Source organism: Molothrus ater, chromosome 2 (genome assembly GCF_012460135.2).
Source record: "Molothrus ater isolate BHLD 08-10-18 breed brown headed cowbird chromosome 2, BPBGC_Mater_1.1, whole genome shotgun sequence".
Classification (NCBI taxonomy): Eukaryota; Metazoa; Chordata; class Aves; order Passeriformes; family Icteridae; genus Molothrus; species Molothrus ater.
The window spans coordinates 85,674,721-85,689,711 of NC_050479.2; the positions used below are offsets into that span (position 1 = coordinate 85,674,721).

The window sequence follows — 14,991 nt, forward strand, 5'->3', positions numbered from 1 at the left end:
TTACAGTGAAGTAACTCAGTTGTGGTTTGGAGCTCAGAGACTCCCTTTTTGTTTCTTATTTCTTTGGATTAAACAATAACATGCTAATAGAAGTTATCTCTCTAATGAGAGAGACCCTCAGGACTTTTTCTCCTCTCTGCTGGGACACAGTCTCCCTGGGCAAAGCTGTGCAGGAGTAGGCAAACAGGAAAGACCCACCCAGAGACTACACAGAAGACCATCTCTGTATTGTTATGTGCTGTAGATAATAACTCTCACAGAACCACCACAGAAATTATTATTATTGGTAGTATGATATTATTGTTTTATCATTAGTTCATTATGTGTATTATAGTATGCAATATATATATATATATATCTTTTTCATGTGTATTATACTATCATTATTTGACTTACTGAATAGCCAAGTAACTTGAGTGACAGCTTGAGGTGATGACTGACCCTTGTTCATACAGGCAGATGAGCCAGAAATAAAATCAAGGAGAACCCTCCCTTCTGTCCACCTATTTTAGGTGCTTTAATGAGCAATAAGAAGAAAAGGAAATTTCCATGGCCCACACAGATTTTTAAAGCCGGAAGCTGCAGTGAGGGCTATGCAGGCCCCTGCTCATTAAAAGAGGGCTTTATACAGCTGTCATGCTTCCAGATGAGTCCCTTTGCACTCAGATGTTGAAAATGTAATTTAACCATTACAGGTTAAATATTCTGTTTCATATTCTTCCCCTGTTATGACAGCAACAAAACATGAGCATTTTTATTTCAGTCTACAGTTGCAGGATCGTGCTGTGATAGCAAGTAGTTCCTAAATGCTGTAGAGCAGGATTCCCTTGCTTTCTGTCACACCCAGCATATTGTAGGCATATATTTGCATATTCCAAATTCATTCACATATGATACCTGAATACATGATCCATTTTCTCCTATGCCTATCCATGCATCCAACACTGATGCTTCCATGAAGTTCTGTTCACTCCCAGCCCTTCCAGGCATCAATACACACTCCCAGACACAGTCCAGTCCTCCTTGTCACTGTTGTCTCTGTATTTATTGGTGAAGCATGTGGAAGAAAATAAAAACTTTTGAAAATTTCACATAGGAAATGACAAAATTAAACCAAGGTAAATGAAAGCACAGGCAACCTTTTCAGTTAATAAGACTGATCAAACTGTAAAATGGTATTGCAGAGCATACAGAGTAAGCTCCAGATCTTTTGTCATTTAAAAGCAGCCTGGACAAGGCATTGATCACTGAATGATGTACCACAACTTTCTCATCTCCATGTCTTCTGATTCCTAGTTTCTCTGGGTCACATACCTCCTTGTGATAGACAAAAGTATATTTGAGCTACTCCACTGGCATTGCTGATAAAAGCTGGCCTAGCAGATTAAGTCTGTTCTTTTATCAGAGAGAAACAACTAACAGGAGCACAATAACAAAGCAACTAACACCCATAAATGGCTGCTTCATCTCTCTTCAGAGTACATAACCAGAGGGCCCTAGCATCTCCTTCCAAAACATTTTTGGTACTTGCCTTGCCAGTCTGGAAGACAGGAGACATAATTCTGACTTTGAGCATCCGCCACCTCAAAAACAGCCAGCATGTCATAAGCCTTGCACTAACCCCCTAAAGCTCTGAAGTGACATTTAAAATCCAATACTCCATTGTGCAGCACTTCCCCCCTCCTCCCCACAACTGTGAAGCTGTCACTAAATTGTTTGTTGAACAAGTTCAGTGTTATTGGCCACTGGGGGACTCTGGGTGACCTCTGGCATATTGTGGAACTGCGGCACCTGAATCCAATTTCTCTTCTGGTTGTTTGTTGTTTTTTTTTTTTCTCCCCTTCCTTGTTTTGTCTCGTTGAGCTGTCAGGTAATTGTTGGAGCCAGAACAACTCTATTTCCAGGGAGGGGTGTTTTGGAGTCAGCACTTGTATCATTATCTACATCCTGTTATAACTACCATTCTCTCCATCCCATGGGCACTGTCTCCAGGAAGGGTCCTGTTTTCTGCAGTGCCTGTTACAGCTTTGCTGGAGAAGTAGTTTTTGGCATCCCCTCTGGAGCAGCATTTTGAAGGCAAGGGCTGCTCTGAGATGCTCAGCCAGGACGTGAGCTATAAGGCTGTGCTTTCTGGCAGAGCTTCTTCCAAGGACAATCTGTTTGAGGGACTGGCTCTGACAGTGTTCATCATTCAGGGAAGGTATCCTGACATTGCAGTTGTTTTGGCCTGGGCTTGGACTGTCACGCTGTCTGCACGTCTGCCCATCAGCTCCCAGTTATGTTTTACAAATGCAGTGGTCAGTTTTCAAAGAATCCAATGCAGGGAAAAGAGTTGAAGTCTCAAAAACATTAAGCTCTTGAGGCTATATGAAAATAGATGAGAAGTCCATAAAGTGATGAGCAAGAGGAGGAGGCAAATCCTCTTACTTCTCCACACTTGAAATCTGCTTAATGAACTCAACCTCATTATCCCCATACAGTCATATACAGTGGTGGGGTGGAGGAGAGACCTGTCCTCTAAGCCCTGAGTTAGTGCTCCTGTTTGGCTCATTCCCAGCCAGCCAGCATCCAGAGCACTGGCCTTGCTGGCCCATGGCTCACCTCTGCTGCACCACACATCACCTCTCATACAACCCAAGAGCCTGCAGTGCAGCCATGCTGGTGGGCACATCCAAATGGAGACTTGTCTCCAGGTGCTGGCCACGTGGAATATAGGGAGGAGGCTGATGGCTGAACAATGGCTTTGTTAACAGAGAGCTACAGGGTAGATAAAAAGAGGGCTTATAAAAAAGAAAGAGAGCAACTTTTTACACTGGCAAATAGGGATAGGTCAAAGGGGAACAGTTTATAATTAAAACAGTAGAGGTATAGATTAGATGTTAGGAAGAAATTCTGTAACCAGAGAGCAGTGAGGCACTGGCACAGGTTGCCCAGACAAGATGTGGATACCCCATCCCTGGGATTGTTCAAGGTCAGGTTGGATGGGGCTTTTGGCAGCCTGGTCAAGTGGGGGCATCCTGGTGGGGGGGTTAGAAGAAGATCATCTTTTAGGTCCCTTACAGACCAAGCCTTTCTGTGATTCTGTGATAAATAGGAAGGATTTAAAAATGAATCATATATCAGAGAAATCATAACTTCCAAACCTTTTGGAAAAAGTAGCTTTCTGCATTGTAAGCCATATGGTGGTAAGAGAAACACCTATCTGTCTATAATGGCACAAGGATAGGAAGAAACTTGAAAACATGTTCACGTATTTCACATCTTGGATCCTTGATGGGAAATTAAAGCTTTCAGTCTCACACTGGAAGGCGGTATTTAAAAACAACAGATGATAGGATCTGCCGATGGTATTTCAAATCCTCAAGAGGTGCTGGCAAAATACAAGAGGCTATTCAGAGATCCTGGTAATGTGCTGCTCTCCTGAGCTTTGTGCAGCAGAGAACAAATGATGAAGGTCGTTCTCTTCTCTCCAAAGGGTTGTTACTAGATAAAGTGAAATGTCACCTAAGGACATCTGATTAAAAAAGACTGTGAGGAAAAACAAACCCAGCATATTTGTCACTCACATCGAGCAACAAATATTGAAATAAAACAGCGATGAATTCCCTTCTTTCTTCTGTAAAACTGGTTTATAGATGCCTTGGTTTACAGTTGCTAAAAGCAGCAGCAATTTTTAGAGAATAGCACATGCCATTGCAGCTTTGGATGGAAATTTTCTGTTTCTTTTCCTTGGCAGTTCATTGAAATGAGTTCTAAGACTGAACAGAAATGGTAATTTCAAAGTCAGGGATACACTGCTTCTTTGAACTATGTATAATCTGTTTGCCTCCACCCTCTTTATATTCACAGCACAGCATACACGCTGGCTGTGCTCTGGTTTGCTTGAATTTGTTGGTTGGGGTTTTTTTCTGTTGGATGTGGTTGCTTTTCCTTTTAACAGAATGCTGTTCCCAAATACACTCTTTTATCAAAGAAATGCACTCAAAAAGTCATTTCAAAGTCATCCTGGGCTTGTTTTCAAGGTAACAAAGATGCATTTGGTTATTGAAATAGTTGATAGCTAATAGTTAAGTTTGAGCAACCTGGTGTAGTGGAAGTTGTCCCTGCCTGTGGCAGAAGGTTTGGAACTAGATGATCTTTAAGGTTCCTTCCAGCCCAAACCAGTCTGTGATTCTAAGTGATGGTGAATGTTCAGCGTTACAGCTTTGCACATCTCATTTCCTACTTCCCTATGTGAAAAAAAAGGTGAAGAGAGCCCAGAAGTAACCAGTCCTCAATAGAAAACCCTTTTTTGATTGTGTTCTTGTTCTTGATTAAGACACCTGAAGGTAGATCTCTGCCTGCGAATTTTGATATTATGGTGGTGTCCAGGTCCACTGGTTTGTTGGGGCAACCTAATTTGGAGACATTAATAGAGGATCTTTACCTAATAATTTGCTCATAATTGAAATACTGGAGTTCCTGCAGCTTATCAAGAATAAGGTGATGAATACAAAATTGAAGGGGAACAGGGGCAATTTCTGATAGGAATTATTAGTCCATGCCCAGTACTGCCTGACCTCCCCGAGCTCCCTTCTCCAAGGTGATAATCAGTAGATGGTGCAATTAATTCCAAGGACTCTTTATCACTCACCTGCTGGTAAACAAGGCGATGTATATGTATATGGTGATACATAAGTGATCACAGGACATAGCACATGGCAGTGTAGTCAGAAGACCTGATTTACAGTTACTCCTTGAGTGAGCAGTGATTTGGTATGAGCGCTGAGAGATGCCTTTTCCCATCACTGGTAAATGTTGCTGAGGCAAGTTGGAAAGGCAGCATGACATACAAAGTGGTTAAGGGACCAGCTAGAGTCAAGCCCTATGAGATACACCTGCAAAGAACTTTCCATTTAAACTTCTTTGAAGAGGAAGCAGCTAATTACCAAGGCTGTGCGGTATGCACTTCTTTAGGACAGTAAGTGTTTCATGAAGCCTAGAAGACTAATTGTTCCATGTCCATCATCACTGACATCTACATTAATTACATCCATTTTTTGCATAATTAGAGCACTTGTGCAATTGACAGAGAAGCTGGGCTCGGCTCCCTATCAGTCTGTTAATTATATTGCTCTCTAGGGGATGTGTGAGATGCCCCACAGGCAGAATGGAGAAAACCAGAAAGAGCTCCTTTTTCATAGGAAACTGGTTCCTGCTCCACCTGCTATGCTATCAATCAAAAAGGGAAATGGAGAAGGTACACCAGCCTGCTCAGCACTTTGAACAAAAGTAATTTCTGGGAATTTTAATGTTCTACAACCTAAAATGTACTCTTGAAATTGTATTCCTCTATTCCCTTATAGTTTTCTCTTTTAACAGTCAGAACTGCTCAAAACTTCTGAGTAAGTGGCAATGCTCAACTCAATCCCTTTTTTTTTTTTTTTTTTTTTTTTAATACTTTATGACTCTTCCCTGGAAATGGCCACCATGGAAATGAGGGTTTATTTCACTTCCCTTGTTATGTTACAAGTCTTGTGTGAGAGTCCACACTGAAGTGCCTGCATCATCTAAATTGTCTTCTTGCACCCAGGAAGTGAATCTCTAGTTCATGGACAGTTTAAGGCAATATCCTTCATGGGTGTTTAATTTCCTCAAAATAATTGGAATGGAGTAAACTTTGTAGCCTGTTTTTAATCCTGAGTGTCATTACATTATTGAACTGAGCCATTGGCAGTGCCAGGAGAATTTTGTCATAGAATCCTCTTGCTTTTGTGAAATTTGAGCAAATAATTGTTCGTGAACAGGAGTCTGTAAGTCAGCACTGCCATGAATTGATGGGAGCATTTCCAGAACATTTTGCAGTAATGATGAGCTGCTGACTCGCTGTGTGCTTGCTCCATTATACCCTAACAGCAAAAGTGACTTTGTATTTCACCAGACTGCAAATGATCTGGGCTGTTGTCTCTCAGTTTTACTTCAATATAAGCTAAAACTTGAGCATCAGGTGTGGTTGGCTTTAACTCAGGGAGCCTGGCAAATTGTAGAGGGTTTCCAGGAAATAAGTTTTGGATAGAATGCCTTCCTTGAGTTTTGAACAACCTGCTTTGGCCAGGCTGAAATGGAATATGGAGAGGTTATGGCCTCTCTGAGGGTCATACAAGTCATGCAGGGCCTTTGAAGGCAGCTCAAGGAGTTACAATGTGGAGTTAAAATAGAAGAAACTTTTACAAATACTTCCACGTTTCACAGAAAAGCTGAAAGCATTTGGTAAAGCATCATGGCCACAAGACAAATTGTTTCTTATATGCAGAAGAACACTGAAACACAACCTAATTATGCATCCAAACTCAACGCCCACACCACTGAGGCAAAAAAATCATTGTCTACCTTTACATCCTTCAGTCTACGAGATTAAATACAGTTTTTTTTTTTAATCTACGAGATTAAAAACAGTTCAGTTTTCAGAAACAATGAGCATTAGGAGGGGACAACATGTCTCTCCCATGAAAAGGAATTAAATTTTTGAAAAAATATGATAAGGGGGAAAAAATAATGGAGCTCTTCATTACATATTTCCAGTATGTTCTCCTTCTCTCCAGCATCCTAATAATGCTTTTGGGTCATCAGATTTCTCTTTCTAATACGTCATTCTCTTCTTTCTCTCCCTGCTTAGTCCATTTTGGGGGTCCAGTGTGAAGTGCAGAAGCAGCTGAAGGCTTTTGTCACCCTGGAGCGCTTTGAACAGATCTACAGCTCCAGCATCGCTGGGTGCCGGCATGTCAAGAAGAACAAGAACTTTGCTTCTGGAGGCTCCATCTTTGGCAAGGGTGTCAAGTTTGCCATGAAGGACGGGCGAGTGGCCACTGACATCATCAGCGTGGCCAATGAGGATGGACGGAGGATCGCAGCCATCCTGAACAATGCCCACTACCTGGAGAACTTGCACTTCACCATCGACGGGGTGGACACACACTATTTCATCAAGCAGGGGCCATCGGAGGGCGACCTGTCCATCCTGGGCCTCAGCGGCGGGCGGAGGACCCTGGAGAACGGCGTGAATGTGACAGTGTCCCAGATCAACACAGTGCTGAGTGGGAGGACTAGACGCTACACAGACATCCAGCTCCAGTACGGTGCACTGTGTCTAAACACGCGCTACGGGACCACCTTGGACGAGGAGAAGGCACGCGTCCTGGAGCTGGCCCGACAGCGCGCCGTCACCCAAGCTTGGTCCCGGGAACAGCAGAGACTGCGGGATGGGGAGGAGGGTATTCGCTCGTGGACAGAAGGGGAGAAGCAACAAGTGCTAAACACGGGCCGAGTACAGGGCTACGATGGCTATTTTGTGATCTCAGTGGAGCAGTACCCCGAACTCTCAGACAGCGCCAACAACATCCACTTCATGAGACAGAGCGAAATGGGCAGAAGGTGACAGAGAGGGTCAATGCGGTGACTTCTTGCCAAAGACAGCTACTCTTTTGTGGCCACTTACCTGACTGTGTTGTACTCAATCCTTTTTCTAAACTGAACAAGGTGGGGTGGGAGGAAAATAGAAAGAGAAGGAATAATACGGTTGCACTGTAACTCATGCAACATATTTTTTCCCGCTTTAATTTGGCCTTCATGCATTTTTTGCAATGAACAGAAGGTATATTTTGCCGTAGTGTGATCACAGTGAAATTTACTGTCTCTTGTCCTTTTTTCTGTTTGTTTGTTTTGGGTTTTTTGTTTCTTTTCCCCCTCTTTGTGAGGAATTTGAAGTGGGGAGTCGTCAACGTAAGTCCTTAGGTGTAAGTGCGAAATGGGTGTCTGTGCTAACTTGTGTCATCCTAACCCTTTCTGATTTGGGGCAGGGACATAGCCTTCCACCTGGAACAGGGGGAGCCCATGGCATGCCAGAGAGCTCTTCCCAGAAAGAAAGGAGATGGAAGACAACGCTGATTCTGATACTCTGAAAGTGACCATCTGAATCATGTGCCTCAAAAGGGACCTTACAAGTAGTTTTCACGTTTCACTTGGGACATAAAGTGTTTCTTTGGGGGCTCCTGCTGAGCAGAAATAGATTATAGAGGCAAAGGAGCTGATTATATTACCTTGCAAGATGATTCTCTTCCTTCCTGAACTGGAATAAAAAAAGAGAAAAAATTGGTCTTTTTTCATTATGAGAGTAGATACTTTTTGGGTTTTTTTGTGTGTGCACAAATCCTGGTTTTAGTTAAATAACCTAGCAAAAGCCAAGAAAAGGGACTCCTGCTCTATTGAGAAAAGCTAAAATAAATCCTCTCTCATACGTAGAGCTGTTCTATAGGTGGATTTAATGCACCCATGTTGTACATTTGCTAATGGCATAACTTCATTAAATGTATAGTGTTTCAGTACATGAGGCTACGTGTTTAACAGTCCACTGTGCTGTATCTGATAAAACCAGTTAATTTCTAGGAAGCTGATTTGAATTTAAAAGTAGTTATAGTATCCCAGTGACATACCACTGAAAATTAGAGCCAAACCCTGCTTTTCCTGATTCTGGAGCTTGTATTTATTGGCTGGGAAATGCAGTTTGGAGTAGCATGCTGGCAAGTCGTTTATGACTATGGCAGATAAATGTCTCCTGGGGACTTTGGCAGCAGGGATTTTAAAATGTTTAATAAGTAGCAACAGCTTGTGCGTGGTGGGACAAGAAGGAGAATATTGAAATCAACCCTCTCACTGTTTCTTACATGAGCTCAAATTTAATGGAGAGCCCACTTGACTGTTAGCAGTGACGAGGGGGAGGTTCAATGGAAATGCCCACTACAGAGAGGACCAAGTGCTTTAATAAGAAACTGCTGACAAAGTTGCTCGGCATGCTAATGTAATTTTTATTCACATAACCTCTGTGCTCTGGTATTTGCAAGAGTCCTTGAAATTCAAGGGAGCAAGGAGATGAGCTCATCATCCTCTTCCCCGCCTGAAACAGTCCTGTGCTGTTCCTGCAGGCAGAAGTGTTACCCCACCTCTCAGTGGAGTTCTGGCTGGAGGTGGCCAACCCTGGTCCTAGATAGATGCCTCTATCACACTGATGCCTGCATATGTCCTGACTGTAAGAGCTCTCTTGTGTCTCTCTGGGAACAGCTCAGCCCTGATTTTTTTTTTTTTTTAATTCCATCCACTTTGGCTTTTCCCAGTTCTGCAGAGAGATAACCCAAGACGTGCAAGTCCATGCCAAGGCTGTTTCCTTACTCAGAATCCTACAATGCACCTGTGTACTCGGAGGCAGCTCTTCTGCACTCATGCCACCACCACTGCCATCCTCCAGCACAGACTGACACCCCTCTGCAGGATCTCAGCCCCAGATACAGCGGGGGCGTGTGTTGGCCATGCAGTCCTCGAGCAGTGAAACATTGGCAGCCCTGGTGCTCTCACGGTTTCTCCGTAGAAGCCAGCTGCCAGCTCCGTCTGCCTTGCCTGTCTGTTCCCCGGTGCTTGCCAGGAGGAAGGTGATGGGATGGAAATTCCCCTAACAGACTGTTCCTCCTCCATTTCTGAGTCCCTAATACCTTTGGCTGTGTGGCAATGACCAATGTTATGGGTTTGATTTTCTGCTCTTCTCTCCTGCTTGCAGCAAGGGTGTTGATGCTGGTGCTGTGTCCCAGCGCTGTACTCTGAACCACCCTTTGCAGCACACAACCTTTATTACTTTGGCAGGAGTGAACCACAGGCAGCTGGAAAGGGTATCCAGTTCTGGCAGAGCCAGGTGGGAGAAGACATGTTGGCCAGACCTGCTCCAGGCTTTTACAAGGGAGCAGTTGCTTTGGCAGCTGCCTGCCAGGGATGGTTAAAAGGCCATGGCATTGCCACCTGTATGGTATAAAGTGCTTGGCAAGTCTGGGTTGCCCTGAGGATGCACAGGTGGGGGTCAGGGGCAGTGTTAGCCAAACCAGCAGTAACCACCTACTCAAAGGAAGCAGCACCTTCTTGCCAGTGCTGTCCAGCTCCCTGCTTCCCTCTGTCCAAGTCACACCAGGGACAAATCCCTCTTAAAACCTCAAACTTGTGATGGCTGTGAGTGTCTCAAACAGCATGAATGGAACAAAAAGAGACCTGCAGGAGGCAAGGTCAAAAGGTATGAACGCCTGGTAAAAGACCCACAGAGCAGAGAGAGCTCTTTGTGCCTCCCATTTACACTGTCCCATTCCAAGCAGCTCCGAAGAAAAGTGATGCTTCTGTATCCATCTGCATCCATGTGTTACAATGCTAAGAGGTGCAGTGCAAGAATAAATGAGCCATTTTTCCACGGAGTCAAGAAAAGAGATTGGAGTGTAAAATATTCCTACTGGAACCCTGCCAGCCTGAGATGGCACCTCTACAGCCTTACGCAGACTCTTCAGGTTATTACATGAGCTAATGACTTTGAGGAGTTCACCCATTTTTCAAGAGTCTCCCAGTCCCTCCATGCTTGTCCAGCATGCCCAGAGCCAGGAGCCCAGCGCTCTGTGCCATGGCCAAGGCAAGACCCTCGTGTTGCATTTTTCTGCATCCTCAAGCAGCATGGGGATGTGACTACACCTGTCTGCCTGCCAGGTCCATGACAGTCTTGGGCCTGCAGCCGCTATGGAAACTATGGACGTTGTATCAAAAGGGGGGAAAATATATCTGTAAAAGTATATATATGTATATGTTGCTCCTTTCTATCAAAACAAAAATTTTAAAGGGATGGCTGTCTAATACTGGGGACAAACCTGTCCAAAGACAGCTACTACATTCCTGAATCCTCAACCTCTGTGAAAGCTTTCCACCTCACCTAGATGGCAAAACATTTTCAGTCCTGAAGCACTAAATTTACCCATTCATTAGTGAAAAATGCTTTTTCTACAGGATCCCAAGTGCATTTCCACTTTACTGATGTCCCTGCAGCTCCTTCCCAGCCTTTTTGTTGTCCATTTTGCCTCCCCATGGGACCATTCTGGTTGCCTGGCCCTTCTTGCTTTGTCTGTGTGCAGGCGTGAAGTAATTTATTGCTTCCATAAGAGTGGAAGGTCTTGGGTGCAAATCCCACAGCACTAACTCCCTATCATAGGATCCAAGATTGGTTTGGGTTGGAAAGAACTTTAAAGATCATCCAGTTTCAACCGCCTGCCATGGGCAGCAACACCTTTCACTAGACCAGGTTGCTCAAAACCCCATCCAAGCTGGCCTTGACCCCTTCCAGGGATGGAATATGCACAGTTTCTCTGAGCAACCTGTGCCAGTGCCTCACCACCCTCACAGGAAATAATTTCTTCCCAATAGTTAATCTACTCTCTCTTTTTGAAGCCATGCCACATTGTCCTGTCACTCCATGCCCTTGTCAGAGTCTTCTCCAGGCTGAGCAACTCCAACTCTCTCAACCTGTCTCTATAGCAGAGGTGCTCCAGCCCTCTGAGCATCTTAGTGGCCTCCTCCAGACTTGCTCCAACAGCTCAACATCTTTCTTGTGTTGAGGGCCCCAGAGTTGGATGCAGCACTCCAGGTGGGATCTGGTTAGGGCAGAGCAGGGGGCTGAATATCCTCCCTGGCCCTGCTGCCCACGCTGCTAATGATGCAGCCCAGGACACATTTGGCTTTCTGAACTGTGAGTGCTCACTGATGGGTCATGTTGAGCTTCTCACCCAACAGCACTCTGTTTTTCTCCCTAGGTATGCACTCCATCCATTCTCTGCCCCCTGTATTTGTGCTTGGGATTGCCCCAGCTGAACTTCATGAGGTTCACACCAGCCCACCACTCAGGCTTGTCAAGGTCCCTCTGGATGGCATCCCTTCCCTCCAGCATGCCAACAATTGCTCTAGATGATGTTTCAAAGGCCCATTGAAAGGTGTGGCAGACCACCTCCTGGGGAAAATGTCACTGTGCTTTAAGTCTCATGTGCTTTAAGGTTTGATTTTTGAGAAGTCATCTTCATTCTTGACTCCCAAAAAGAGGACTCAGCCCTCACCAAAAGGAGTTCCCCATCAAAATACAAAGGTGTAACTTCACTTACTTTCAACTCTGGTCTTGTCTCCAGTCTAAAGAGTGGTGAGAAGGATCCTGACCAAATCTCACAGCTCAGAGGAGAAAATGCAGTGCTTTGGAGCAGAGGCTGCATCTCTCAGTGAGAGCAATAAGGAGCAACAGCTCAAGTCTTCAGTAGCTGGAGCTGGTACTGAAACATGCTCCATTTGAAAGGACGGCAGTGATGGGACCTACTTGGTGTGGCATCCAAACATAAGCAGTGCCATGAGGACTGTGCAGCTGAAAAACATCCTGTGAACCCAGCCCAGGGGCAGAAGAGCAAGACTAATTAGGCATCACGAGAAATGCCACATTTGCTTCCTCTTAGATCTTTATTTTATTTTATTTTTTTCCCTTTCAACTGGAGATTGGCACTTGGAAAAATCATTAGGCAGCAGTGACCGGAGGGAGTCACGCAGCTCATCATATCTTTGTCATCACAGCTATTGATCAGAGGCACAGTGAAAATGGGCCAACAATGCTAAACAATACCAGGAGAGAGCTAATGAGATGAAGGTCATTAAGAGCCCGGTGCTTGATTCAGGTTTAGAAGACACAGATGACTGGGAGCAGTCCCTGAGACACCATTTGGCCGTAACTTAGGAACACTGAGGGATTTCTGTAACATATCTGTAGTTGCTTTATTGAGCATAGGGACCAGCATGAAATTCTGCTCAGTCTATTATACAGACACTGTAACCAGAATAAATCAAAATTGTTCAAAAAAAATAAAAATCTAATAAAGTACTTTTTCAGCTGTGACTTGTAAGTGTCACCATGATGGATGGCAGCGCAATCCATTATGCAAAGACAAGGCTCTTAACATGAAATTTTAGAATTCAATTTTACGATTTACAGAGAGGGCCCCCCTCATATTTACGGCACAGCAGTCTGTTTTGATTCAATCTCGGCGTAATTGAAACCAGGGCCAGGGATCATGGTTAGTCCTGTGGCTGCTTTTTAAAAGGGGAGGAGAAATGACTGCCTGTAACATTAATAATGGAGCTAGGGAGATCACATTGCTTGTTAAATTTTACTCAGTTTATCTCCTCGCCCTGGTGGCACTGCCAGACCTGGTGAATATGAACACTGTGCCTCCATGCCAGGGATGCATTTGATAGGATAAAATCTGGCTGCCATGTGGCCAGCAGCATCCTCCATCCCACAGTGAGCATGGCCTGGGGCATTTTTGCTCCTGTTGCTACAGTCCTCCACAGGACAAGCTAGATTTTCAGTACCTCTTTTTATTATAATCACTCATTTTATTATGATCACTAAATAGTCCCCCGTTACACCAAAGAATTTTCATGAGTTTTGTAAAAATAAAAAAATAACCCAAAGCCTTCTTGTGTTTGCTTTTTTTTTTATTTTTTGGTTTGTTTGTTTTGGGTTTTTTTTTTCATCTCTTGAATCTATTTAAATAAAATTACTTGCGACTGTAGAGCAAACTTCAAAAACTTCAAACAGACACCCTGGGGGCACAGAGGGCCCTGTCCAGGACCCCCCTTCTCCCTCCTGAATGAAGGGCCATTGCATGTCCTGGGGGCCATTTCCTGTGGCAGTTTCCCATCCTCGGCCACCCCAGTCAAAAACAACCCAGCCCACCCTAGGGAAATCTTCTGTGTTTCTTTTGTACTCTCCTTTAATTACCATAAAACTTTGTGTTCCTGACCAAGTGTTAAATAGCTCAGCTGTTACCTCCCATTCCAGAGGTCAGTCCTTTCTGGGGAGCATAGAAAACGACAAATGAAAACTAACTAAAAAAATATATACATATATATATATATAATTTTTTTTCCTTAGAGATGGAAATTGTTCAGGCAAACACTAAAACTTTCAAAAAAGAAAAATAAAGTGTTTGGACAGTTCGTAGATATTGTTGAAATAACCAATCAAAGAATCACACTTTTCTAAACAGTAAAATGTTTATTTTGTGAGAGGACTTCTAATGCAGCTCCAGCCAAGAAGAGGACTTTGTATCAAAGCTGCATCTGTAAGCCCAGCACTGAAGACTCTTGTCATTACCCTGTGTAATAATTTTCCTGAAGTCTGGAACTAATTTTTTGAGAAATTTTTTTTTCTCGATACTTTGTGTTTCTAATACTGTATTCTTGACTGTGTAAATACAACCAGGCTGTAAATAAGTGCAGATGTAGATACCTTCTAGAAAAAAAAAAAAGCAAACAGACAGAAATGACCATGTGTAGCCTTCAGTGACAAATAAAAGAATATTTTGTGTTTAAATAGTGTTTTCCTTTTTTTCTGTGAAAATGTTGGATTTCTTCACCCCAGCTGTTTGGTCCTTACATGGGAGATGCACCTGGCAAAAGAGTTGACCAAAATGTACCCCCACTCCTGAAATTTGTACTTAAATGTGCATTTCCCACCTGTACATAGGGTGTGGGATTGCAGGGGCCCCAAGGCTTTGCCAGTCCAGGAGGTGATGCTTGGGATTCAGAGCCTCCCTCATCTGCGGGAGCCCCCATTCCAGTAGAAGGATAAGCTAACTGAGAAACTACACTATGAGCTCCAAAAGATGCTTAACAAATCAAGATAGCATTAGATTCTATGATACATGCAGCAGAAACCTGTGCATCTGATCCTCATTCATGCAGAGGGGGAAGAGAAGCTGCTGCAGCACATTCCACAGTGACCCAGGGAAACTCTCTTGCGATTCTTGATACTGCCTGGCCCAGCCCCACTGGCAGCTTGCTCCAGTGCTTCAGACAAAAATCCAGAGTAACTTCAGGAAACGGGCCAAAAACGTGTGTTCAGAAAACATGTGTTGAGGGAAGTATCCTTGGTGGTCCTTGGGGAGAACCTAATGGGAAAATGAAGCATAGGACTGGGCAGTGATCACTGGAGGAGGAGTGGGGAGTTGCTATCCAGCTTTACTGCCTGAGCATTGTTCTGCTCTCCAAAACCAGGTGAAATTGGGTCTTTTAGAATAAAGCCCAGTTCTGTGTGGAATCCCTCTCCTCTGGAGGTAGATGGCTGTGATA

At 44.0% G+C, this 14,991-nt stretch overlaps 1 protein-coding gene across 1 annotated transcript in view; it reads left to right on the forward strand.

Moving 5' to 3' along the window:
* Positions 1-14,233, forward strand: part of TENM4 (teneurin transmembrane protein 4) — a 601,532-nt gene extending 587,299 nt beyond the window's left edge. The window contains 1 exon segment of the mRNA XM_054518583.1: positions 6,656-14,233. Within this exon segment, the coding sequence (XP_054374558.1) occupies positions 6,656-7,414 (759 nt within the window). The 3' untranslated portion in view covers positions 7,415-14,233.
* The last annotated feature ends 758 nt before the right edge of the window (positions 14,234-14,991 follow it).